At 37.9% G+C, this 27,772-nt stretch overlaps 3 protein-coding genes across 6 annotated transcripts in view; 1 reads left to right on the forward strand and 2 right to left on the reverse strand.

The window, feature by feature from the left end:
• Positions 1–9,122, forward strand: part of CRACD (capping protein inhibiting regulator of actin dynamics) — a 137,299-nt gene extending 128,177 nt beyond the window's left edge. For all 4 annotated transcript variants that reach the window (XM_040064054.2, XM_058420544.1, XM_040064057.1 and 1 more), the window contains one exon: positions 9,032–9,122. In XM_040064054.2, coding sequence (XP_039919988.1) covers positions 9,032–9,083 — 52 coding nt within the window. In that variant the 3' untranslated portion in view covers positions 9,084–9,122. The remainder of the gene's footprint in view (positions 1–9,031) is intronic.
• AASDH (aminoadipate-semialdehyde dehydrogenase) lies at positions 157–18,392 on the reverse strand. The gene is made up of 15 exons (XM_040064060.2): positions 18,339–18,392; positions 17,622–17,877; positions 15,577–15,697; positions 14,572–14,912; positions 13,623–13,815; positions 11,094–11,335; positions 9,689–9,795; positions 9,061–9,233; positions 8,354–8,546; positions 7,725–7,843; positions 5,572–6,409; positions 4,337–4,500; positions 3,617–3,742; positions 2,252–2,383; positions 157–1,209 (listed from the first exon to the last, which is right to left on the reverse strand). The coding sequence occupies exons 2-15, from the start codon at positions 17,849–17,851 to the stop codon at positions 817–819; spliced, it is 3,372 nt and encodes a 1,123-aa protein (XP_039919994.1). The 5' UTR covers positions 17,852–17,877; positions 18,339–18,392; the 3' UTR covers positions 157–816.
• A 2,097-nt stretch (positions 18,393–20,489) lies between these two features.
• Positions 20,490–27,772, reverse strand: part of PPAT (phosphoribosyl pyrophosphate amidotransferase) — a 42,352-nt gene continuing 35,069 nt past the window's right edge. The window contains exons 6-11 of the mRNA XM_040064187.1: positions 27,307–27,379; positions 25,895–26,046; positions 24,547–24,674; positions 24,021–24,242; positions 23,152–23,272; positions 20,490–21,906 (exon numbers count right to left, since the gene is read on the reverse strand). Of these exons, the coding sequence (XP_039920121.1) occupies positions 21,737–21,906; positions 23,152–23,272; positions 24,021–24,242; positions 24,547–24,674; positions 25,895–26,046; positions 27,307–27,379 (866 nt within the window). The 3' untranslated portion in view covers positions 20,490–21,736. The remainder of the gene's footprint in view (positions 21,907–23,151; positions 23,273–24,020; positions 24,243–24,546; positions 24,675–25,894; positions 26,047–27,306; positions 27,380–27,772) is intronic.

Genomic DNA, 27,772 nt, shown 5'->3' on the forward strand with positions numbered 1-27,772 from the left:
CTCACGAGACAAAGTAAGAAGAGTTTCCACTATACTTCTTTTAGAAGATGCTTAGGAAGTGCTCTCAGTGAAGTGTACTTTTGCCACTGAAAGTACTTAATTTGCATTACCAAGACCCCTGGTACTTATTTCTAAAGCATTAAAGAACACAAAACTCAATTTACATAATCTTTTTTTAATAGCTTTTGTGAAGACAGTATAAACAACATTCATTCAAATATCTTAAAAAATTATTTGACAGTGGTTGATTTCAGCAGTGCACACTTCATCTTGGAACATATCATTCCTGTCATTGAAATTTAATAAATACTTATAGTGTTATTTCCACTTAAGAATACAAGAGGCAACTCCTAATGACTTCAATGGAGTCTAAGTACATGGTAGATTAATTAAGCCATGACGGGCCTAGGTCCACAAAATATTAATTATTCTGTTTCTACAAACCTTAATAAACAGGTCACTCCTTCCAGATATATGAAATTCAGGCTATGTCTCCAGAAATCAAGTTAAAAGTTAGATTCACAAAGACTTGGGTTAGCTTGCCTGGCACAGAAATCTTGACAGACAAACACTAATGTGCCTGCTATCCAAGCTGTGGAATATGGCACATTACACACTTTGTCCCCTCTCTGGCAAGGTGCTGAGTAGCCATCCTCCCTCCATCACTGGACACTGCCTGATGCAAAATCCTACCTGATAAGCCTGCAAGGAGCATCTCCTGCCTGCAGCAAAACAGGCAGAGGGGTAGAGAGCACCTGTGAGCTCCTAGTTTACAAATGTAAACAATAAAAGTGAAGCAGCCTAACATCTTAGCTGCTATTTTTTTCTTGCTACGTACAGATCTAGACAATAAACATAATCATTTCTACAGCCAACAACAAGCTTTGTTCCCCATACTACAGGCGAAGAGAAGACCTCTCCTGGAAGCTTCTCTACTCCTTCTGCTGTTCCACTCTTGGCATTCAGGATCCACACTTTGCCATCTGTAGATACCGCTGCCAAGAGAACTTTGTTATTTAAGTCATCGCTTTGGAAAATGAATGGTGTGCCATATACACTTGAAGTGGCTTCAAATTTCCACAGTAAATTACCCTCCATGTTACAGCAGTAGATAAAGCAGTCGTGAGAGCCAAAAAATATCTCTTGTGTAGTTAAACTTGAGAGGCATGGAGATGAAAACACTGGCCCATTAGTGGAAAACTGCCAAACCTACAGAAAGAACATAAGCACCCATTATCAAAGATTTTTTCCAATATCAGTTTTACAACACCTGTAATTTTTTAATAGACTAGCTGTTGATAGGAGAGCATTTCATTTCAAAAGTATACTAGATTTCAGTGAGGGCAGGTAAATCCTTGTCAAATTATAACTTCGGTTTTACACAGAGAGTAAGCGATAAAAGTCTCATAAAACAGATGTGAAAGTGGGAAGAGTTACTACCTTTGGTGAGGCCCATGTAAAAATGACCAGTTTGGGAAAAGAATATTCTTGGGCTGTAGTGCAATTAGTAATGAACATCAAGAATCCTGCTAATATGTCATTCTTTGCCAGAAAGGCAGATATTCCTTTTGTAATACGGATTTCCTCTGCTTATGCTAACAACGTGTAGAACCCTTCTCAAGAGAGGATCAGTTCAGCAACACTGCTGCAAGCAGAGAGCAGTGCACAGATGGACTAACACGTGTTTTATAATCAGAAAAGGCTTAGAAATTGCCATGTATACTGCATCTCAGGCCAACAAATTAATTATGTCAATTGTTTATAACACCAGATACAAACTACATTTATCTATGAGGAGCTAAAAAAATAATCTCATTTAATTCAATGTGAAGGCCAACACATATTTTACCAGAATTATGATTTGGCAGCTTTTTGATAAATGCATAAAAATTCTAAGAAACCTTTACTTCTGAATAACCACCATCTTACAGAAGAAAAACCTTAAACAAGCTTGAAAAGCTCCAAATGAAATAGTTTCATTTGCTGGCACTACCCTTGACAATTTACTTTGGCTATAAGGTCTGAACCAGATATTCTCTTACTGCGTCAGACAACTTGAGTTTGTGATTTTGCCATGAACTGCAGGGACTACCCTAGGCAAACAGTTTTTCTATCTTCTCTCTAACAACAGGCACTTCTATTTGGTTCACAAAAAGGTATATGCCAATCATTAAGCCTCAGAAAACAGTCCTAATTAAGTATCTTATTCAGGGTTTTGTGATGGACATAAAAAACACAAAAACACTTTTACCTTTTCTCCAGAATGAGTGTAACAATATAAGTTTCCATCCACACACCCAACACAGACGTAGTTCTCGTTGCAGTGAGGAGAGGAGAAGAGTGGTTTTCCAAGGTTGCTTTTCCAAATTTTACTCCCTGTCACCTGTAAGTGGCAGCATGGAAAATCTGACGCTTAACACAACTATAAGAAACAACCCTTCCACAGCACAAAAACTCCTTCCATCACTGCCTGACCCAGCCCTTATGTAGTGTGGAAGAAAACGCCAACCCCCCAAACCACAACAACAACAAAACCCACACAAAACAAAAATGTAATCAAAAACTGATTTTCTTTCTCACCCTAGGCAAAGTAATAATGATAATTATTAGTGTATTAGCAGTAGTTCTAATAAATGCCAGATTCAGTTTTTTATTTCATTCCCAGCTGCTCAGTATGTGACAAGGATCAATGAAGTGGAGATACCTTAGAATCAACTTATATTAATACTCTAGGACATGTTGCAACTCACTATCTGTGACTGTCACCATGAATTCCTAGTGTATCCTGCACATCCCCCAGGAATTAGGATTATTCGTAAAAATAGGAAGGCGCTTGTAGGTGGGTTTCTCAACTACGTGCTACTGTGGATTACAGAATAAAAAAATCTCTTTTCTTAAGCACAGCCCATGTGCAAAACCATGCACTGGTTTTCTAAGGGTAGACTGGTTATTACTGAGGACAGTTGTAGTGGATGGAAGGTAAAGGTGATTAGGATTGATGCTTTGTGTTGTGTGACTACAAAAATTAACAGCTGCTTCAAGTCCCTGTTCCTTTTATCAAGCAGGACCAGCTGTAAGCCAACAATGCCTCAGAAAACCATTAAATTGCTCCACATCTATCAAGAATGCCATTTCCCCAGTGCAAAGAACAGACCTGCACACTGAGATTAAAAGGACAGCTCTTAAATATGGGGAGGGAAATAGTAAGAGGGATGAAGGGGCTTCTTTCTGCATTCTGCTCTGATTTCCGTATATTTTTTTTCCAATCCTACTGTCAAAGGAGGAGGGGGCAGGAAATAGATCTACAGACTTGCTCTCACTCACTGGTTTTACTGATATGGGAATGACAAGAAATTGACTGCAACTTTGGCCTATGGTCATGATGTGAATTCAAGCAAGTCACTTCAGTTCTCCTTATCTCCAGATATATTTCTGAAGTATGAGAAATATTATGGTAACCTTATATATCATTATAATGCCCCCAAGTGAAAAATACTTCATGTTAACATATGATCATCTTCCCTTTCATTAGAATAGCAATCTTAAATTCAGAAATACATTTGGTTTCATTTAAACTTGAGATCAGAATGAAAGACATGTAAGCAAAAGTACATACTGGGTTAACAGCCAATAATAGTCCTCCTAGTGTAGCAACATAGAGATGATGTGGATTAGAACTTAGACAAGGAGATGAAAATACAGCTCCACCTTTGCAGTGTAACTTCCATATACACACCTTTTTCTGTAAGTACAAGAAAAAAGAATCATAAACAATTTTTCAATTGGAGTTAGAGCTCATCATGTTTACAAAAACCTTTGAATGTCAAACATTATCAAGTATTGTGCTGACTCAGCAAACACTAGTTAAGAAGTGAAGACAATCTACACGATATGTCAGCAACACATGTGCCATTGGCTTTTTCGTCCAATAAATAAAATAAATTCAGCTAATTAAAAGGCAGTATCTGCCCCTTTTATTTTCCATCTCCCTCCGTCTTCTCATTTAGAATGTAAGATTCTTTCCCCACCAGAAAACCACAGCTCTGTTTCTAGCTAGGCACCCTGTTCCGAAACACCCACAGAGAATTTATGAACTAAGAAACAAGATTTGGTTTCAACCAGGACTAATGACACAAGAACCACAACTGAGAACACCACTAAAACTGTTTACTGTCACATAATCCTAACCCCACTTACAGCAGGACTAACTTTCAGAAGTGTGATTGTGGAATCCTAAGAATACTAACACCAGTGGAACTTCCTCTGGTGCACTATAAATAGAGTCTAAATTGGCTAATTTATTGTTCTAAATGTAAAAGTTAGTCAGTGTTCTTACATAAATATTCAAGGCATACAGATGTTGGTCATGTGATCCAATATAGACCAGTCCACTGGAGGGGTCTACGACTGCAGAGCTTTTCACAGCATCTTCTGTGGCAAAAGTCCAGTGTATTTCTCCATCACTGCTTTGAAGCACATACACTAAGCCATCATAACAACCTATGTGGAATAAAACACGATGGGAGAAAAAAGAACAATGATTACTTGCATTTATGGTGTGATTTATGCTGCTAGTTTCATCGCTGCTGGAAAGAATAAGATTATTCATAAGGTAGAGTTTCAAAACATTTTTGAAAGCTCCTCCTGTGTTTTTAGCTCCAAATTTTTGCTGATACAACCAATGATGAATGTTCTGTGTATTTTTTTGAAGTTACACTTAGAATATACTTATTTCACTATCTTTCCATCAGTTTTTTCAGTAACAATATTAGAAAACCGAGCTGCTGAAAAGGAAGAACACAAATGTTTTAATTACCTCTTTGTCTACATCTTTTTCTTTCTGAAAATGCATTAAAAGAATTAAGTTTGTAAGTTTTCTAATGAAAACTGAACTGTCATCATAGAAACTCCTTCATGTTAATGAAATATTCAATTTTATTATCAAGTAAACAACAACCAAAATACTAATAAAAAGATGGCAAAATTAGATTTGCATTAAAAAACCTCACCACTTGGATATCTTTGCTAACCAGTGATGAGAAGTATTAGTTAAAAAGATGACACTAAGATAAATAATGGCAACTCCGCTGACAACAGATATGACAAAACCAAAAAATTATCCAAACATGTTCTTTACATTTCCAAAAAGAGTCAAATAAGATGATTAAACTCTGTGAAAAATAGTATGAGGTACCATGTACTAATTTCTACAAAGACATTTTAAGACTGCATTACCTTTCCATACTTATAAAAAAATCCAAAACCAAGTTTAAATGTCACACCTTAATCTACCACTGAAAAAGAAACTGTAGCCATTGATTATTCCTTATTAATAAATTGGGGTATAATAAACCACAAGTGTTTATATTAGATAAGCTCCATCACTAGTTATCATGAAACTTAAAATTACTTCTTCCTTCTGTTTCTATTTTACAATAAATTAGTTCTGAGGCAGATATGGAAGTTGATGGATGAAGGACAACCAGAGATAAGAAATATGATTCTCTGTCATTCATCTTGTATTTAGAAGAAAAAAAGAATTTAAAATGAAGGCTGAAACAGAAGACATACCAACAACAATGAAATTTCCACACTTGGATACACAGGCAGAAGATTCAATACGATCTCCAAGGGTCCTCTCCCATTTTATTTCTCCCAAATCTAGATCAATTGCTTGCATTGCATGGGAGTGAGAGCCAACATATACAGATGCAGATACTTCTTCTTTAGCTGGTATTATAACAAGTGGTGATGCATCAACACATTTTCTCGTGTTTGACTTCCACCTCACGCACAATGCCAACTCTGCCACTGATGAATGACTACATTCTGCATGGATTTGCTGAACAGAGGAATGGTCCTTTTTATTTGTCTTGTTTTCAAGTGTTGAAATGCTATTCTCCAGTTCAGACCCTTGCACATGGCTTTTCATTACACCTGGAGTCTTGGAATGCAGAAAGGATGGGTGCTGTAGTGGTTCCACTCCTACCTGTTCTGTATTTTTGGGCTGCATAGAAGACTTGGTGAAATTCATAGGGAAAAAATGATTTCCTCTGTTCAGTGCCATAAATGGAATTAATCCCGAAGCAATCTCAAGACCTCTTTCAGATGTTAGTTTAATATATTTTCCATGGAATTCCTCTCCACTGCTCCCTCTTAATTTTCTTTTCACAACATTGTCAGGATTCATTAATTGTTCTTCATCTGGAAACAGCATTTTAAGAATGTGTTTGTAAACCTCTTCAATTGAGTGGCTGAGAATAACTTCAAGGAGTCCAGGCACAGCTTTGCCTACTAACATCTCAATTTCTTCATAAAATCGTAGTGCCTTTAGGGAGTCTCCACCACTGTACAGAAATACTGCATCTTTAGGAATTCCAGTGGAATCACATGGAAGACCAAGGACAGACTAGAGAAAAAAAGGAGAGAGGTACCAGTCCATAGATGTTACACCATGTCACACACTTAAAACCTCAGGTGGGGTAGATTCCACCTGAACACCTAGAAGTTGTGCTAAAAATCAACAACTGAGAAAATTCAATGCTCTGTAAAAAAATTTGAAAAATGTTAGTGCCAACAGAGATACTGATAAAGCAAGAACTGGGGAGGAATGAGGAAACAGGGAGATACTAATTCTGCACTACAAAATGTCTCGCTCAAATCCAATTCTGCAGCCAAAGGAATTAAAGGGAATTGTGCTATGTATCGATTGGCCATTTTCAATACCATTTATCAATGAAAACTTTGCAGATAGAACATAGATGCCTTTTGATAAAAGCAGTCTGGGTGTTTTATTTTAATAGTAAAGCTTATATAAACTGCTCTTTTTTACTCATGAATTATTTAAGCAACCTACTTACCTACCTACTTTTGAAGTTATAAGCCCTTCAGTTCATGAAAGATTTTGCATTTGGCATTGTTACTACAACGAACAGCAATAACCGTGTCACCTCTCACCGCACTCCCTTGTTATTAAGTCTGGGTGTCAAGTCCAAACCCTTTGGTTTTGGAAGCCACCTTCTGTTGTCCATAATGGGTCTAGAGCACATCCAGGCCCCTGGGTTATCACTTCATAGCCATCAATGTGAAAAGGATCGGCACAGACGAATAAATACACGGCATTTACTTGTTCAAGTCCTAGGCCACAGCTAACCCCACTTTCAGGTGAAACTTGTAAGTCCACCTTTGAAAAACAAAGTAATACTGTTTGGCATCATATTTCAATACCTTGAAAAACAAATCCTTAGCACAGAAATTTAGAAACAATCCACGCAGGCAGTCTGAGAGACAGCGGTGCAACTGTGCCATCTATTCAGAAAAGGACTCTTCAATTTATAGTTATCTTGAGAAATAAGAACCTCTACTAACACTTATTTTTTATGAAGTTTCCATGTCCCAGTTCCTTGGTTTTTTTACTGATTCCTTCTTTTGGCATGTGAAGCAACATTTAAAAGACTACTGACAGATTACATTCTTTCTATGCTAATTGCTTACACCTCATAGCCTGCAGTTTTATCTGACAGAGAAGTATAAATTACTCTTTCTTGGCCACTGCAGAGCAGCTATATTTAAGTATTAAATGAACAGAAAAGAGCTGTATTGCTTAAATATATAGGCAGCTAGAACGTTCTGGTTGCATTAGTCATACTTCTTAAAACTGTTTAATTCCTGACACATGTATAATGATCCACTTGCAAAGATAAAAAGGCAGCTCAAAATACTACCTTCCATAAATACTGCAATCTTTCCCACAATTCCTCTGCGTCACTCAGCTTACTGTCACGCCTTCTGGAGTTTAGATGGTTCTGGTAAATCTTGTTCAGTTCAGATATATCAACTTTGCCTTTGTAGAAAATAAAGGACGATTTTTTTTTCATTGCTCTTTTAGTATTAGCACTTTCAAAACTTGCTCTGCCCAAGTAGTCACTATATTCTTGTATGTATGCTTACATTATTCATACTCTAATGCATCTGCATTTTTTTACACAGTTGATGAACTACACGAAACACAGTAGGTTTTTGAAAATTTACCCCTCCCACATAAACCCACCTTAAAGGTCTGTTTTTTCCTCAGCAGAAGTGAGAGGCCTGTTGCAGACTGCAACAGGAACAGCTGAGGTAAGAAATGTGCAGTGCTAAATTGATTTTTCCACTACTCTTTCACTCTCAAATGAAACATCATCAAGAAAATATAACAATACATGGCCATTACTTCCTACTAGGCATTAGTTATCTAATGTACATATTCTAAAAGCATGAACCAGATACCGGCTTTTGGTCAATAAAAAGTAATTTAAAAAAGCAACGGATACCATTAAAACAAGTGGCAAGGGTTCTAAATGGCCTCATTTACCATGTGATGTTAAAGGCAAAGCTTCAATCACTACAATCTCATCAGGGACTGCATAAGCTGGCAGACGCTTCTGGAGTTCTTTAAGTGTTTCTCTCTCTTCAAAATCATCTTTGGGTAAAACAAACAGGATAAGTTTTTCCTGTTGATACCAGGTAACTGCACAAGCTTCCACCTGGCAAAGATCTTCAGCAACCTGTAATTAAAAAACATTTGTCTTGGTCTTTGAAATGCAGTTCATCAATAGAGTAAAAGAAGCAAAAACCAATGAAAAAAGTGCAGACCTTTAAAAACTGTATTTTTCTCACAATCCTACATAATATCCTACGAATTATCTTCTTTCATAGCTGAAGCTTGTACCTCACATAAAAATGAACTCATAGATAAACGTATTATTTGCCAAGAATGAGATATAATCTAGGAGTCTGACACTCAATCTTTTAGAACAATCACTATGCTCAGTACTTTTCAGATGTTTATACAATTGTCAATTCTCCTGGAAGAAATCATACAATAAAACAGATTCCCAAGAACTCAGAAGAAACTCCTCCCTAAATTATGTGACTAGATTTTTTATAATACACCCTCTAAATCTCTTTTGACTCCTACAAGTCATCTGAAAACTAGCAAATACCCATTTCTGATGATAACGAAGTGTTCCTTATTTCTGCTTTTTTATAGTGGCATACTCTGTGGATGTGAGCCCTTACCTGCTGCAGATATTCAGTATTAAAACGTTTGCTGTGACGTTTAATCTGATTGTCTTTCCGACCCAAGAAGAACAATTCTGCATTCTTCACTCTTACAAAATCCCCTGTTTCTCTCATCGTACCCAGTGGCACAGTTACTTCATCATCAAGAAAGCAGACACGTTCTTCACCACCTATACAAAAAACGATTGTGGTCTTATATATTAAATAGATAACTGTAAATGAAAATTATAAAGAGTGTTTTATCAAATTCTCTAAACTTTAACATGCATTATAAGAAATACTGAAATATTATTATCAACGTCTGAACATCTGCAATGTGCAATTTTGGCTGCGCAGTTAATTCAGTTAATGCACAGAAATGACTTCAGCTGACAATGTCAAAATGCAAGAAGGGAAAAGGAAATCAATATAATGAAGGCATAGTCTGCAGATAAAATGATGGTAATTTCCTGTTCATCATTCCAACAACCTAAAATTCTATCAGAAGGTTCCTTGCCCAATCAGAACTTAAAATGCTACATTAATCTGTGTATCACAGGCAAATATCAAGCAAAATAATCAATATATTATTAAAACTCAGTCAATTAAAAACAGTATCTTAGAAGAATGAGAAACATAAAATAACCTATAAATATTTGTCCCTCGCCTTCAAGAATTGCAGATCCACTGGCATCTCTGACCTCCAGTTTTGTTCCAAGGAGTGGTGATCCCAGAGGTACAGGAAAATCCATTCTAAATATATTAGAGAGAAACAGGAGAAGTCATTCTCTTCTGGACACAAAACAACTATCCCAGAAACCAGGCATCATGTAGCTTTTTAAAGGGCTGGCATTAGAGCGAAAGTAGATGCTTGGGACTTCTTTCTACAAATGCTTCTTCTTTTAAAAGGTATCAATTTATTAAAAATTAAAAATCTCATCAGTGTGCCCGGGTGTCACTAATATATACCAGAAAATCCCACAGAATTATAGAAAATAAGGCCTGAAATACCCTGAAAGAGTCCCAAGCATTTCAGTTAACTTTTAAGTCTCCCAGATTGAAACATCCATCAAGTCAACCAATTTAAGCATGTGCAACTGCTTTCTAACTTATTTTTACCTAATTTGAACTTTTACTCTATTTTAATCAGGACAGTTAAGAAAAGTTCAGAAAAAGATTTAGAAAATGTTCAGTTCAAAAAAGACTGAAATATAAGAAACTGTCATTTCAATGTCATGTATCTATTATAGACTTATCTTGAACTACTGACCAACTCCTTCCTTTCCCTTCATTCTCCAGCCTCTTCAAGCAGTTGCAGGACCTCATTTATTGAATATAGAAGCTATTTCTAAGTGAGAGTATAGAATGATACATTTTCTTCAGTAAAGTAAGACTTAAAACTTAAGGCAACTTTAAATAACTTTGGCATGGATTCCAGTTAAATTTCTATTTTAAAGTATTACATTTTATGTTTGAACTCAGAGAAAATTAGTTTTACATGAGAATTTAGTAACACTTCATGACAATCCACCATTTTTAGTCTTCAAGGGTTAAAGCACCAGGTTAATATATCACATCATTTGTGCAAACCATCCCATTTTGGAGGACACATTTAACTCAAACTGCATAATCGCACATTTCAGAGAGAAAATGAAACAGTGAGATAACGGGAAGTACCTTTCATGACTCTATAAAATAATATGAAGAAAAAATGCCAAACAACCAAACAAGTCAGAAACTGAGTGACATATGACAGAGTCATAAAAACAAAGTACTTCTTGAAGTTTATGTAAAATTACAGGGAAACCTTGGGTGAGCCACTTTGGATAAATTTCTGTCATCCACACTACTAAAATAGGGGAAAGGGGGCTGTACTGGCTCATGAGACAATGGATAAGTCTGTTTCTACATAAAACCCAAATGTAACTTCCACCAGTATAAACAGTCATGAGGACTCAGTAGCCCTGGTAACAGGAGACTGAAGCTCTATTTCTGTGATTTTCATCATTCACATGATTGGCCAAGCCATTGAGTACAGTGAATTTTCCTACCTAAAATCAGCACTAAAAACCTCCTCAGGAATCTTGTAACAAGTGGCCCAGCTTGACACTTCAGTAATACCATAGAGATTAAAAATACTTGTTTTGTTCTCTTCATGCTTCCAACTTTTCAAGAGACTCAGCACAGGAAATGCCTCACCACCAAGGGCTAAGACACGAAGTGAAGTATTTGCAGACAACACTCTTGATTTAATAATGTGAGCTCCAAACCTCCTGAGAAGTGTTGGTGTTGCCTGAATCATACATATTAAAAAAAAAAAAAAAAGAGAAAGACTTGTTACATTTTATCAATGTATGTGTACCTCTCTTCTTGCTTTATCCTATCTGCTGCACAGCTGTATTATGGATGTACTTTAAAATATTTACCTATCAACCATCACAATGGTGTTTCGTGAGGTTTTGTTTCTTGTAAGGTCTTTAATGAGTACTATCAGCATCAATCTATGTTCTTCTTAAAAGCTTCTTCTTTACCCAGGTGTGTTATGGGTTCCCTTTTGTGTCTCAGCTATTACCTCAAGAGTATGAACGTTGGTTCTTATGTTAATTACTTGGAAACAGAAAGCAACAGAGTATTCTCTTCATGTTATTGTTTGAGCCTTTTTTCCCTTCATTCCAGAATGTTACAGCAAAAATATAACTTCTACATCTGATTAATCTGCATATAGAACATTTAAAGACCTTACATAACACTAAAAATTCCTAGGATGTCAGATTCTGGTCTGTCCTTGATTTACGTAAATAGAACAGTTTACTAGAATTAGTTTTTCTCAAAGCTTTCACTAAAATAAATGGAGGGAAAAGATATAAAACCCAAATCCCCCCAAACCCAAAGCAGCTTCCTTAACAACTATTTCTATAAAACTATTGGTGATGTAGAGCCCTTTCACTGAAAGGAAATAAACAGTAAATCATTTTACCAGGCACATTTCACTCTCATTCTTGCCTACTTTTCTAGTAAAAGAACTGGAAAATTAATGGAATTATTTCTTACCAGGTTCTTTTTTCTAGTAATAGATGAAGACCATCTTTTTAAAACTGTTAATTTTAACTTTAGTGAAATTATAGCAACAAAACAAGGGAAAAAATTTATACTCTTCCCTCCCTCATAATTATTTTCGGATTTCTCAAGCCTGCTCAAAAACTTCAAGGGGGAGAGGTAACATCCTTCTGTTCTTTAAGAAGGATCTTAAAATTACTCATCCATCAGTTAAGCTGTAAGGAGAACATTTTTGTCAATTATTCAGGTGAGAAGCCCTTCCTTCACTGATTAGGACAGTGATCAGAAAAAAAAAATCAAACCCAAATCCAACTTTTCTTAGTAAGACTTTTCAAAAATCATCATTCACGAAATTCTGCCTTTCGCTATTGCTGCTTAACACGCTTAACAAACATATCTTTTAAAGTCGCAAAAGACACTTAAAAATCTTGCTCATAGAGAGCAATATCTCAGTAATCTTTTTTTCTAAAAGCAACTGAGCTAAACTGATCATGAAACCTGTAGATAGGATAATCTACACCATTTATAGCAATCCTAACAAAAATAAGAGCAGAGAACAGTTACAAAAGATCTGTAACTAATGGATTTTTTCTGCTGTGGAATCTTCACCCACCTACTCACTCATCTTAAATTTACACCCTACAATCGCAACTATCACCATTTGTATTAAAAAAAAAAAAAAAAAAATGGAATGGAATGGGGTCTGGAACACAAATCTTGCAAGGAGCAGCTGAGGGAGCTGGGGGTGTTTAGCCTGGAGAAAAGGAGGCTCAGGAGTGGCCTTTTTGCTCTCTACAACTGCCTGAAAGGAGGGTGTAGCAAGGAGGGGGTCGGTCTCTTCTCCCAAGTAGCAAGTGACAGGACAAGAGAAACAGGACAGGACTACAGGTATAAGCTAGGCTTATTCAGCCATGTTGGATGCTTCAAGTAAATTTTGCAAACTTTAGAACTATTAAAATTGAACTCATATAGGAGATAACCTATTTTAAGACATAAGAGAAGCATGAAGCAGGTGAAATGAAAGCAGTAAGTAGGGCTCTGCAATCAATTATTATCTTGTTCTCATTATTGTAAAAATGTGAAACATTTTACCACCCTATATACAGCACTGGTTTAGTGGTACTGTTAGCATAAAAACTAACATTAACACTTAAAAGTTGTCATGACAAAAGACTCTAAGATCAAGCCCGTTAAAAAGCACTTAAAATGTCTATAACAGCTTACTCTATTACTAGAGTTTTCAGAACAAAAAAATTAATTAACAGAATAATTCATTTAATTCTTAATAAGTAAAGGCTTCTTAAAATAATTTTTAGCTCAGTGTTTTCTATTACAAAATGTTTGAGGTTTTGATCAAATGGTAATTTTCTAGACAGCCAACAGTCTAAAATAAAAAGGATAGCTACTGCCTTTGAGCAAGAACACTCCTGTCCTATTAACATTAAATTCTAGGCTGATGAAAAAGCAGTACACATTAGCAGAAGTGAGAAGCAAGCCACTGGAGACTCTTAGATTTTGCCTACCTGCAACACTGTCACATGGTGGCGCTGAAACAGAGCAGCTGAGAGCTCCACGGGCATCATCTTAATGGTGTTTGGTACAACAAGAATAGAGGCTCCACTTGTCAGAGCCAGGAACAATTCAACCACAGATGGGTCAAATGTGAGAGGAGAAGCCAGGAACAGCACATCATCCTGTGTGATCTCAAATATTGATCTAAAATATGAAAGTTAGAAATTACAAATCTGATGCACACAGTCAAAAAACCCTTCCCATCTAAAAGAATGAAAGCATGAAAGAAATGCATTAGCAAAGCTCAGATCTAAAGGGCTCTGACTATGTAGACAGGTAATGTGAGCAAGAGCCCCTGGCCTGTAACTGTTGATTTCACTAATGATGTGTTTTATGAAGATACCCACCATATTACAAACCCAAAGAGCTCACTGAAAGGCATATTTCAGCTAACAGATGCTCATTAAAAAGGATAAATATAAAGAAAGAAAAAGCAAAGAAGAAGGAGAAAGGAAAAGACAAAAAAGAAAAAATATTGTATTTTCCATAATAGATTTGTTTTAATATGAAACAGAAAGAAATCTGGGCAGCCTAAAAAGGAATTATGACTTAAGAACTACAGAACACAGTAAATATAACTGTGAAAACATGATTAATTTTGCTGTCTAGTTCTTTTAAGCCACAAGCCAGATGACGGTACAAAACTTAGAGCAACAGTGTACTATTTGAAGCACAGCCGTCAAAAATGAAGGCAAAGCATCATTTAAGTATAATATTGACAGAGAAACAAAATTATACTTGGAAATAAAAGTAAAAAACCCACAAAGGTATATAAGGAAGAAGAAGTGAAGCTGTGTCAGCAAAAATCCTATGTACACTACTCTGAAGTATTAAAAAAAAATCCTAAAAGCATCAAATTTGTAAAAAGCATTTGAAAGGAAAACTGAAAACCACACTTACTTAAGATGCTGAATATTAGGCACTATACATTTATGAGGCACTCTGACTATTTTGGGGATCCCTGTAGTTCCTGATGTATGCAAGACATATGCTAAAGTGTCTTTCTGGCCAGCGTCCATATATCCTGCTTCTGGTGTTTTTATTTCAGTTTGATCTGGGCAAATGGTACATCCTGGCTGCGAGTTATCCACAGCTTTGAAAGGTTCATATTTACTTTTCATATTGCCTACTTCTGAACTGAAATCAGTGTTGCTTGAGCTCATTTGGAAGAGAGTTAAACCAATATGTTCTATGGCGGAGGAATTATGGTAAAAACAGCCAGCATGGGACATCTGGAATTTCTGCAAGAGAAAATGAACAATTCAAACAGGGGAACTCAGGAGGCACTGTTGTTGTTCTACTGTGTGCAATGAAATAGAGAACAGCACTTCATACAAACAAGCTGTGATTTTTCATACCTATAGTTTTGGAGGACACACATCAGACAGTTATAAACTCATGTATTTCTATAAATTAAGTATGAGTGAACACAGAGTTCACAAATGCAAAATAAACAGTTATCTGAGCAAATGAAAAAAAGAAAGGGAAAGTATACAAAAGAATGCTGCAGAAGACCAAGGAATCTGAATTGTAACTTGTCTTTTCCCTTCCCAATGAGTGAGGGTATAAGATTTGGGATCAGTTAGACAATTAGAAACCCAAGTATTAAATGCAGGAGCTTTTTTAACTATTGCAGATTTCCAGCTCTTAGCACTGACATATAAAGAAACAAGCCAGGAAATGTCTTCCAATATCAGTGCCCAACAAGGCTGCCTGAACAACAGTGTAACCTAAAAGAAGGTACTTCTGATTTTAAAGATGTTCTTTTCTGAATAAGAAAGACAATGTATTGCTATGAAAAAATAAAAGCACTCCATCCAAGCTTATTAAAACAGAATTCAATCTGCACATCTACACATGTCTAAACTGCCCTTTAATGTTTCCTATAGAAGTCTCAACACTTACATTTATTTTGTCATTCTCAACGAGAATATACTGAAGATTGCTTTTCTTCATGAAGTAAGTGGATATGGTTGGTGGTGCATCTGGATCAATAGGTGAATAGGCAGCTGGAACTTGAAGAATTCTAATAAAATACAAATGTTTTAAACAATTAAAATAAATCCACCATAAGAACTTCTCTTAGATTTTGCTAAAGTTTCTTTTATACTCTTATAGTTGCCTGAGCTAGAAAACATAGTCATAACATGACTTTTAAAGATCTTGTTGGTAACAAAGTAGGATGAAAATCAGTGCTGCCTTTTGGTCTTTTACAGCAAGGGAAAAGGTTAAAGCTAGATGAAGACATTCACTATTATTTCTGGCCAAGCAAGTCAATGATGACAAAAGATATCACTGACATCAACAGCATCACATTTTAAAAACCTGCTGGTACCAACTAGAAACAGAAATATAACCCTTCCATTTACCCACAGACAAGATGTATAAACGTACTCTAAGAAGCACCAAAAGCCTGCACGCTTTCCTACGAGTGCAAAGGCAGCGCAGGAAGATCTCAGCACACCCTGGGATGTCTCTCCCAGCGGACAGGCGGAGGGGCTCCAAGTCCCCGCGCTCCTGCAAACCGCAAGCACTGGAACTCGCTACCGCCACCAAACCCAAGGCGAGTAAGCGGCGACTGAGGTACGAACAGAGCCCCACACCCCTCACATTTGCTCTGCTGTTGGGTTCTGTACTGTATGTACAATATATTTATGATATTTCCTCTCTGTGCGAGTGGTTTGTCACTGCAGTAACGCCAAGGTCCTGAACGGAGGCGTGGGAAGGGCAGGGCAGCATCCCACCTGCTCCCACAGCCGCCTGTGCCAATCCACACGCGAGCCTGCCCGGCATCACACAGCCGCTCACAGTGACAGGTGTAAAAACCAAAGAGCCCCCTCACACAGCAAGAGAAAACTGCTGCCACTCAGTTCATTGGGATACAGGACTAATCAGGCAGCAAGGGACCTCAGCATGCTGAGTTCGACCTCCTGCTCAGGCAGGGCCAGCTGTGACACCAGACCAGGCTGCTCAGGTCTTTATCCAGTCAGGCTCTGAACACCTCCAGGAATGGCGTCTACACATCTCAGAGCAACCTGCTGCACTGGGGCAAAGGCATTTCCTGACTGGTGAGAAAGTTCCTCAGTGCTTGTGGAAGGTTTATGATTGCAGTGCTTGCTCACCCCAATGAAATACTAATAATCCACTGTGGTACTTCTGGTGCTATTGTATATTTTACATGAGTTGTGAACAACAGGAAAATAGGGACAGGCCATGCCCCCAGGAAGCACAACTGCTGCTGTATTCATCAGCTGACAAAAATATGCTTGTGATCCTGTGATCGTCTATTCCATCATAAATGCTAGGAATACAAAAGAAACCCATATAAAGGATATAAACATTAGAATTCATCAGCAGAAGCAGAATTTTAAAAATTGCTATATTAACGTGAGCATTGAGATCACAAGCATTCCAACTTCCTAGCCATTAGATAATCAATACCACTTTAGAGTAACACTGCTCATTACTTCTTTCTGTAATATTTGTAATGGAACATTAAATGTATGTTCATTTACCTTAAAACATGGATTTTGCATTCAGAGACTTTTTTTTTTTTCCCCAGCAAGACAATACATTAAAAAAACCTGCACAGTCCTTTTCTCAATAGATGTTTTCGGTCAGATCACTTCCAGTTTTAAACAATCAGAACAAAGATACTAGGCATTTTTTTGTATTTCTATAAGCATGCCAAATTACTTTTAATGAAAGGATGCAATTACAGTTTACAGCTTTAAGCGTTAAGATTCAGAAATATTTTAGCAATGGCTTTTCAAAAGGTTGTCATATTGCCATCTTTTTCCCTGAACGATGCAAGACTCCCGCACCATGACTGCACTACTGTGCTACTACTACGTTTTCGTTGTTATTAAAAATATAAACAGACTGTAAAATTTGCTTTACGAGATGACCCTTAAAAAACCAACACAGACTGCAAGCATTCAAACCATTACCCTAAGATCCAAGACGGCAGGTTTATTCCCGGATAGCAGTAAAGGCCTATTCCCCATTTGCCTTGGCGGCCACAGTGCTCCTGAAGGAAGGCCGTCAGTTCCACGGCAAGCTCAAGCATCGTGGCGTAGGTGTGGAAGGCGGGAGGCTCCCCGCTGCACTCATCGAAGCAAACCGCTGCTCTGCCCCCGTGCAGCCCGGCCGCCCGCGCCACCAGCTCCTGCAGCAGCATCGCGGCTGCACCGCGGCTGCAGCGCCCTGCAAGAGCCACACAACAGACCGCGCTCCTAGCCCTTCGGTGGGACCACAGAGGCACACAAAACACTAACAGGAAGGGAAAATAATAATAATAATTTAAAAAAAATAATAACCCATGGCAGAGCATACACAGCTCTACCACGCCTTAGAATGCAAAAGGTGCAAAGCTGGATTCTTGACTTGTGCAGAGGTAGTTTGTTCCTCACCGTTACACTTTTATTTTTAAAGCTGGTCATCACTGAATTAATAAATTCATTAACACAGCTTAACTAATTAGTAACTCCTTCAATGGAACTGTGAAATAAGAATCCTTCCTTCACAAGCAGACACCTCCAACACGTGAACTTTAAGGGCTCCGCTCGTGCTGGTGCCCGCTTCTGCCCCGCGAGCCCTCCCGCCACGCCCGGAGCGGTGACCGGACGGACGCGGGCTATGCCCCCCGCTCTCCTCTCTCCGGTTACCCCGTCTGTGCACGGAACGGGCACGGCCCGGCGGCTCACGGCGCTCCCGCCATCCCCGGCACTTCCCGGCGCCCTCTGGCCCCGCCCCAGCCCGGCGGCGGCGGCGCCTCCGATTGGCGGGATGCGGCAATGCCGCGCTCTCATTGGCCAGCGGCCGCCGCGCCTTTTGGGTATCCACAAGCAGCGCCTGCTCCGCCAGAGCCCTACGCCATTGCTTCCGGAGGGAAAGAGGGAGAGAGAGGGGAACAGCGACCGCGCCAAAGCCTTCCCCGCTGTCCCCGGCAGACATGGGAAAGGGGCTGTAACAAATGCAGATGGGCAGGGCGAAGGGCAGAGTTTCCCCCCCTCACGCTTACAGTTCACTCCTCTCCGTGCCCGCGTGTCCGTCCCCCTCCAGCCCAGAAGGTGGTACGGCCCTTCTCGCCGGTGGCACCGCCGTGGGCGAGCGGGGATGTCACGTCCGGGCTGTGGGGCCGGAGCTCCACCCTTCCCTGTGCTGGGAGCGGTGTCTTGCCGCAATCCCTGGACTATCCTCTGGCGTGGCTCCTGCCGTCAGCTCGCGGCCGGGGCTGGGCTTCCCCCCCGGATATGATTTAGGGCCGCCAGCGGGGAGTGAGAGTGAGGATAGCGGGAGCCGTGCTGGGAAGGGGGCACCGGTAGTACTGCCCTGGTGCAGCGTGCGTGACTTACATAGTTAAGAACTATGGAATGTGAGGGATTTGAAGGGACCTTAAAAATCCTCTAGTTCCAACACCGTGCTGTAAGCAGGGACACCTTTCACTAGACCAGGTTGCTCAATGGCCCATCCATCCTGACTTTGAGCACCTACCAGGGATGGGGAACCCACACCTGTGGGGAACCTGTGCCAGTGCCTCTCCACCCTCACAGTAAATGATTTGCTTTGGCTCCGAGCTGCATTCAAGGTGTCTTTATTAAATGAGCCTCTGTGCATGGGGCCAGTCATGCCTCAGAGGGAGAGAACGAGAAGACCAGTTCACAACCATTTTTAATATTTGCATGGATGAAGTTAAGACATCAGCTTTCTACTGTTTGTCACATTCTCCGAGTAATAGTTTGGCACAGTTGCACATCGGTAATACAGCAGAAACGGTTTCACAGTAAAACAGTAATGCAGATAGCGACACCTAAAGCCAGAGCTTTCTCCTTCAGCACACTCACTGATGTCTCTCTTGGCTGCATGTGATAAAGAAGGTCTAGTGACTTGAAGCATAAATCCAGCTGTCAGAATAGAATGACATTTGAAAAGTATCTCCTCTTTAACATAAGATTTTGAAAAATACATAGTAAGGATTCAGCTTTGCAGTGCATCCAAAAATTACAGTGCTTACAGTAGCAGATGTAATTTCACTTGCATAAAGTGGAGGGGGGGAAAGGCAATGGGACTAATTTTTTTTTTTGAAAGTACAATTATGCCACCCAATGCTCAAATCACATTAATTAGTGATAAAGCAATTATTAGTAGACTTCAAAAAAATAGCGTTTTGTTGAAAGTACATTAGAAGAGAATTTGCACAAGTTTTATTTCCAGTCCTGTGGGCGATTTCAGAGAGACAGACTTGTTACACTGTGCATCTAAATGTTTATCTTACATATTAAAGGACACCTCACATGTATTTGTAATCTAAGAGCTCAACTTAGCCCTTGTACATTTTGTTTTGAGGGTGGGAAAGAAGAACAGTGAAAAATGTTCACAACAGTTTTTCTGTTCTTTTCATATTCCTTCCTGGTTAACCTGGAAGAGGGTGTGGTCGGTGTCCACCCTGTTCTGGTTTTGTTCCATTTACTGTCCAGACAAACTGTTATGGTTCTGTTATAAAAACAAACTTGCTAATTAGAAGAGATTCACGTCCCTCAATGTGCAGATCTGTGCGTTGGTGAAGCAGCACAGTAAGAGCTCCATGCTCAGCACATAGGCTTGGCTGCAAGTAGGTTCTGATTCCACTGCATAAATCACAGTCTTGACTTCATTAAAGCATGTGTATTTACATGCTTCTTAAAACTAGGACTTTTGTGTTGTGATTGTCAATCAGGCACAATTGCTACAAATCCCACATAAAACTCCCTTTTGAATTTAATTAGCAATCCTGTAATTCTCAACTATCTGGAAGATGACAGGGAAGGAAGAAGCTCTTAAACTTTTCTGTTTATTATTTTTGACAGTGTCACAAACAATTATAAGGCCAAAATACACAATATTAAATAGAAAATCTAAAATTAAGTTGTTGGTATTCAGTGAGAAAAACTGAGGTATACAAAGTATTTTAAAAATTGTGTGGAAATTTGCAATAGTTTTGAAAAGGTGCTTTTCCATTTTCAGCTAGTGGTTCATTGTCCAAGTGATCTTCCTGTATACCACTAACTGTGCAATTGTGACCAACTGAACACAATGCATTTAACAGCTAATGGCTCTTCAGAACACTTGAGTTTTTTTAAACATTACATTTATTCTAACAGCAGTAATATAGTAAAATAAGACTATAACCAAAACAACTCATGATCTTCATTTGATATACCATATTTACTGCTAAGTATGGAAAGCTGGGATTTTTTTTTTTAGCTTACTTTGGATGTTGACAAATGAAAAGTACACTTCAGAAATTGTCAGACTTATCCCAGAGAAAAAAAGGCGTAAAACAGAAAAAAGAACGGCAGTGCCAAGTATTTTTTTCTTCTTCCACATTGTATTGGCATTTGATACACAAAGATAATGTAATTACATGACTTTTGAAACAGAATTTTAAAGTAACAAAACTAGAGAGCTTTTGGCTGAGCATTTCCCTGAGTCTTCATTTTTAAAAATCATGTTAGACATCATGTGCGTAGAATCTGTTACAAAAGGCCTCAATTAAAAAAGGCTGTATGCAAAAGTTAGATAGTTCTGTTCTTAAAAAGCCTAAGCAACAACTGCTGAGGAAGCAATTTCCTTCTTCATAATCTGGTATTTTTCCTAAGGAGAAAAGCAAACTTCAGATACTTTTGCATTAAGACTTTGATAATCTGAAATTACATCATCACATGATTTGTGCTTTGTGAACAAGTCTAACGGGGAAGCTTTTAGGGCAAGACCAAAACAAGAAACTCTGGGACTTCTACATAATTAAAAAAACTTTGGTTTTTATAGCATTTTGTGAGAAAACAGAAGGCACAACTGTGCATCAAAACGACATGATTTTGTATTTTAATCTGCTTACATTGTTTTCATCAGCACATCTGACTTTCTCTAAGTCTTTACTTAAAGATGCATTTTAGTAACAGTAATTAGTTAGCTGTCATAAGGCTTCTGTTGGACCTAAATGCAAGAAGGCTATTTAGAAAGAAGGCATCATTGAAAAAGGTACATTCAACAACTTATGAACTGATGTCCATCCACTAAAAGTTCACCATTCTAGCTCAACGGGGTAGTCTCCAGTGAGACACGCTGTGCAGTGACCAAGCTTTCCAATAAATGACTTGTGGGTTTTCGGGTTGTTGTCTTGTCTTGCTTTGATGCTTTCTTGCACAGATGATACCAAGCCTTCCACGGAAAGATAGACAACACTGTCTGCTCCTAGAGGAAATAAAAGGTCATCAGTTAAAGCTGCAATATTGTACCAAATACAACTCTCTCTGGAAATACATTCACATTACATATGGATTATGAAAGAGAACAACTGAAAAATTTTAAGACTGTAATATGTCTTGCCCTTCTCAAATGCTTTGTGCAGGGAGCAGACTCACTGGAATCTAGACAGAAGGTTCTGTTGGGAACAAATATGTGACACATAACTGCAAAACCAGAAGCAAAGTCCAGAGTATGTACTAAGACTCCCTGAACTCCCTGTAGTCTTACAGAGTTAACCTTAGTTCAGGTCTGGAAGTAGATGTGTGTGGCTAGTGCTTCCCAAGTCTGAGCACCAAGGACTACCAAGCCTCTCTGGGACCTGGACGAGGGGAAGATCATGTTAAAAAGTCACTATGCAATTCACGCAAATTTTCTAGCAGTAGGAATGTTTGACAGCTTTTTCATATAATTAGTTTTCTATCCTTTGCACTCATGTGGTGAATGATACTTAAAAACGAGATCCTACAAACTTGAAATATTTCCATACACTTTCATAATAATTTTGGGAAAAAGATTTCATCGCAGTATTAGACAGTGAAAGTAAGTATTTAACACAGGAAATTGGAGTTCACAGTGGAACATAAACTGTGGATCTTTCTTGTGTTCTGCTGCAAACATGACTCAAAATTTCAGAAGGTTTTTAACATTCTTTGATTGATTTCAAATGTAATTTCTTTCAAAGTGAAATATATAATGCAGTTAAAATTATTTACATAAATGTCAATTTGTAGAAAATTCAGTGGGTGTTTACAAATTCGGAATATATTTTAATGAATAACTCATGAAAATGAAAATACAACCACTTTTCATTATAGGATATATTTTTAATACATATTTTCTTCCTGGTATTTTGACTGCAGTAGCTCCTTTTTGTCAAGTTTCTCAGAAGGTGCTTTAAGTACTGGAAAGTTTTGTTGTCATACTTTATTTGCAACTTCTGCTTATGCAATTATTCTAATACTTTCTATTTTTTTGACAAATACAGCTCCCTAACTGTGTTAAAAAAAAATTATGTAGCTGAATTAGTTTGATCCATAGAGTACTTACAATGCAGAAACCTAGCTTACCTAGCTTACAGCTCTTTACTCAGTTTTGCCACTGGTGCCTTGATATGTTCTGCTTTATTTTGAAGTAGATTATAAGATACAATTGACAACTCTTATAAGAAAAAAAAAACCAAGTAGCATTTACCTATATAGTTTGCAAGATCATGAAATTCAGGTCTGTTGGCAATGAGTTCCTCTTTAGTTGGAATGTTTATTCCCATGTAACAAGGAAATCTTATGGGAGGTGAAGCTACACGGATGTGCACCTGAATAAAATAGTTTCAAAACAGGCTGATATAAGTTGACAGCAAATCGTAATATAATAGCAAGGTCTCAATTCTGCACAGTGATAACAGAACACAGCACATCATAGAAATCATTCAAGCGTTAAAAGTAAGATAAAGTTTTTTTCAGATGCCAACACAGCAGGATAAGGTAAGACAGTTTCAGAACTTCTTTTTTACAGTATTTCCTAATGTTCTTAGAAGATTCCTTCCTGATTTTACTTCTCTTCTATGGCGTTCAGTTATTGATGAACACGTTTCAGCTTACAAAATCTAACATTATACAAGAAATTTTTGCTCCAGTGACTGACTTGGACACTAGTTTGCTTAAAAAAATCTTTATCAATTAAAAAAATGGTGCTCTGGTGACTTAAGATATGTGGTATTTACAGAAGTATATGGTTATATGTTTTGCACTCCCAAAAGTCACACATCAGGAATACTTGGTTTTCTGATCTTAACTAATTTCTATTCCATTCTTCTTTTATTTGCCAGAGAGTGCTTTGGAAGTGGAGACCTGTTCCTGTCACCTCAGTCACCCAAAAGTCACACTCATACAAAAGAACCTTCTTAACCTGTCTCCACAATAAACACACACTAGCCATTGTTTTTTTCCACATTTGCCCTTTTAAATAAGGCAACAAAGTACAGCACAAATGAAGACAAGCCCCTGTGCTTTAACCTCCCATCAACTTCCGTTTACATCTGTATTGTACTGACTTTAACTTACCTCTTTGGCTCCTGATTCTCTCAGTAGTTTTATTATGGGTGAAATGGTATTGCCTCTCACAATTGAATCATCAATGATAACAACTCGTTTGCCTTTAAAATTATCAGACAGAACTCCAAACTTCTTTGCAACACCAAGTTGCCGTAACCTCATATTTGGCTGGATAAATGTTCTTCCTACATATCGATTTTTACAGAGTACTTCAACATATGGTAGTCCACACTGCAAATGGGAGACAGTTAAACAGAATTAATATAGAAGGACTTGTTGGTTTCAGTTACTGTTTTTTAAAGTGGCCTTAGCACTTAGTATGACTTCACAGTAACCAAAAAATGTTTAAATACATTAATATAGAGGAATAATGACGGAAAAAACAAGGCAAGGGACTTAACAGGAATAGCCTGCATACTGAAGGTACAGAGCTTTATCAATATGCATTTCTAACAGCCCACATCATTATAGTGCATTACAAAAACATATGTGTATAAATATGCTTGGGGGGAAAAAAGAGCAAGGGAACATATACCTTTTGAGCATATCCAAGAGCTGCTGGGGTTGCAGACTCTGGAACAGTGCTGACCAGGTCTGCTTCCACAGGTGCTTCAATAGCAAGCTGCTGCCCACATCTTCTGCGGACTGAATACACCATCTGACCTAAGAATAGAAAGAAGTGTTTTTCTTGGTATGCATGATTCAGATTTACTCTTGGTTTTCTGTATGAATTTCTGTGTCAAGTTGTAGACATAGAAGTCAATGAGAAAAGTTCCAGAACTAATAAGCAGTCAGTCGCATAAGGTCATTTTTTAATTTCCTTCCATAATGTCACATTCTAACATTCACATTTGTTATCACTACATGAGAATTAAAATCCAGTTTGCCCTAACTGGGTAACTAACTCAAGGTCCTGTGGATGTTATAAGATCTATCTGCAGGAGGAAAGAAATAGAAATTATGCCCGCCTATTCATAATGTGCATATTCTATTTTTACACTGCTTTTTCCAACAGACAAAATTTATGCAATCCTTCTGTCTGCTTCTGTCCGCTTATTGACTTCGAATCAGTTGGCAAAATTCATCCTGAATTTATTAAGGGATAAGGGAACTCGGAAGCTTTTAAGGTCAGAAAAAAACTGCAACGTGGGTAAGGACTGGAAGTAGATGAGGCACAGTAAAACCTACAGCAGCAGTAACAAGGAATGTGGGAAGTGACGATACTGAACGGTAGGGGGATCATGAAAGAAAAGGTATTTGGGGTGAAACTGGCTTTATAAGAGTGAAGGATTTTACTGGATCAATGGATAGCATGTTCCTAGAAAGAAATAAAAAGGTTGTTTGCCAGATATGAGAGTCCTGGCTAGTAATTTGAGGGCTTCTATTGAAATTAATAATAAAGGCATTACACCGATGATGCCAAGTACTTAAAGAATGCATCGATTTACAAGTTAAATTACAAGCATCTTCCTGAAATGACACTTACTGCAGAAAAAAAAATCAAAATAAAGTTATTTTGTAAATCCTATTTCATAAGTTTAATTTTTGAAATGTTTCCCAAGAACCAATGAAGTTCCTTTCTTCAGTCTCTCACTTTTAAAAGATATTTCATCTACCTAAATCATGTTTGTGGCCCTTTTATCCCTCCCACAGGAGTATGCAGGCAGCCTATCTGAGGCTGTATCCACATAAAGAAACAGGAAGGTGATGTTACATGCTCCTCCTGATGAGTTTTATCTCAGAAGCTTTGCAGCCCATTCTGTCCCAGCTGTGCTCTGTAAGCTTATATTCAGTGGTACTCTGCTATGATCCCAGAATTATTGTGCTCCAGGATAACATCTTGCACTATTTCGGGAAGAGCTCTGTATGTAACATTTTTGTACCTTCAAAAATACTGTCTGGTCTTGCAAAATAAACGTATTCAAAGATGCAGAATGCTGACGGATCTCCTGCGGGTCTTCGTATAACATCCAGTGTCTGGACATCATGTCTGGATATTTTCACAATCTCCCCAGGGAGGACCTCCCGATAGTACCTTGAAAAAGAAATACAGAGAAGTCAGAGATGTCCTGAAGGTGGATGATAATTTCAAAGTACAAACATGAGTCAGCTGACAGGAAAAAATGGTTTTGAACATCCTAACATGACAACTTGCTTCCACCTTAGGATTTGACCTGATTTTAGACCAATATGCTAAGACAACTGACAACTGACCCTTACTGGAACAGCCTGAATTAATATCCAAAAGCAATAAACTAAGTAAAAATACTAAACTTAGTAACAGACAATTATGGTATTTGTCCTATGTGTGAGACACTGTACAGGCTTGAGATTGAATATATTTTAATAATATAGTCCTTTATCAATACTAGACAACTTTTCTATGAAAGCTAATAAACCTTACAGTGCAATATAAGAAATATACTCAAGAATAGAGGTGGTAGCCAAAATAATCCTGCCTCACGAGCCAAATCTAGAGATGACAGGTAGTTACTCCCAAATGACATAAAGCTGACTAGAAATGTACCTTCTGTTTCTCAAATCTGCAGAAGTATGGATTAGTTAGGTTTTATGTTAAAGTGTTTGACCTTATTAAACATTTTTCTAGATCCTTTAGTATAGCTTCAGGTGGCTATTCCAACATCTAAATCTATCCCAAAATATTGAAATATTCTGGAGATAAAAATCAGAGGTGAACAAATCTGTGTTTATTCACTGGTCAGATACTAGCAGTCACAGGCAGCTACAGCAGAAATTTAGACAAAATTGCTTTATTGAAAACACACAGGATTCAGCTGATTGTCCTACATAGTTAGTGAATTTCTTAACAGAAATTTCGAAGTTTCAGAAAACAGCTTATTTTTTTCTAAGAAGGAGGCCAGCTTACCAGACAGCATATGCTACAACTGAGGTTATTTCAGCCTGTGAGCTACCAGTGTAACTTTTCTGTATGTGAAGAATTAGTTTGTAATACAACTATGCTGCTGAAAATGAGGGCAAAATGATTAAGTTATATGGGTATTCAGGTATAATGCAACAAATTAGAAGCATTTACTTTGTGCTAGTAGTTGTCTTTACTGTTACTTTCTGCACACATAATTCTTTTTTTACAATCATGCGTTGGAGAAAATAAACTGGAAAAAAAAAACAGGACTAGCAAAAACATCCTCCACAGCAAACTAAACCCTGGTGTCTTTCATGTTGTTATAATTAGGATATTTGGCAACTTGGGATTTAATGTTTAATCACAGCCTAAAGAGGAGCTTTCAGATAAAGTGAGAATTAGGCCACTTACTCTGCACCAATAGACAAAAAGCTACAGGATTCAGAAGAGACAACCCATCCTTCTGTTTCAGTGTTATCTTTTCCTGAAATAAAAGATTTCAGTTAGAGTCCCCAGTTGCTACGATGGCCCCCCACAATCGCATTTTTGCTGCAGTATCTGGCTTGCTATGGTTGCCAAATATGCAATTAAAGACTATTGTAATTTCTAACTAAAAGGTATAGCATTCCACTGTTTCCACCTTTCTATTTAAAAAAAATCCCAAACAAATCCATAAAATAAACATCATAAACCTGTTCTAGGCAGAAGTGGAAGTAACAGCATCATATTCACAGCTCACGAAGAAAGACAGTTCAGGTAACTACCTTTGTTATTCCTGCACTATTTCAAACTTTTCAAATTCTACTTCAGTGACTTTAGATAGACATAACTACTCTTGTTCACACAAGAAACTCCTTACTTTTCCTATGCTAAATAG

Source organism: Hirundo rustica, chromosome 5 (genome assembly GCF_015227805.2).
Source record: "Hirundo rustica isolate bHirRus1 chromosome 5, bHirRus1.pri.v3, whole genome shotgun sequence".
In the NCBI taxonomy this organism is placed as follows: Eukaryota; Metazoa; Chordata; class Aves; order Passeriformes; family Hirundinidae; genus Hirundo; species Hirundo rustica.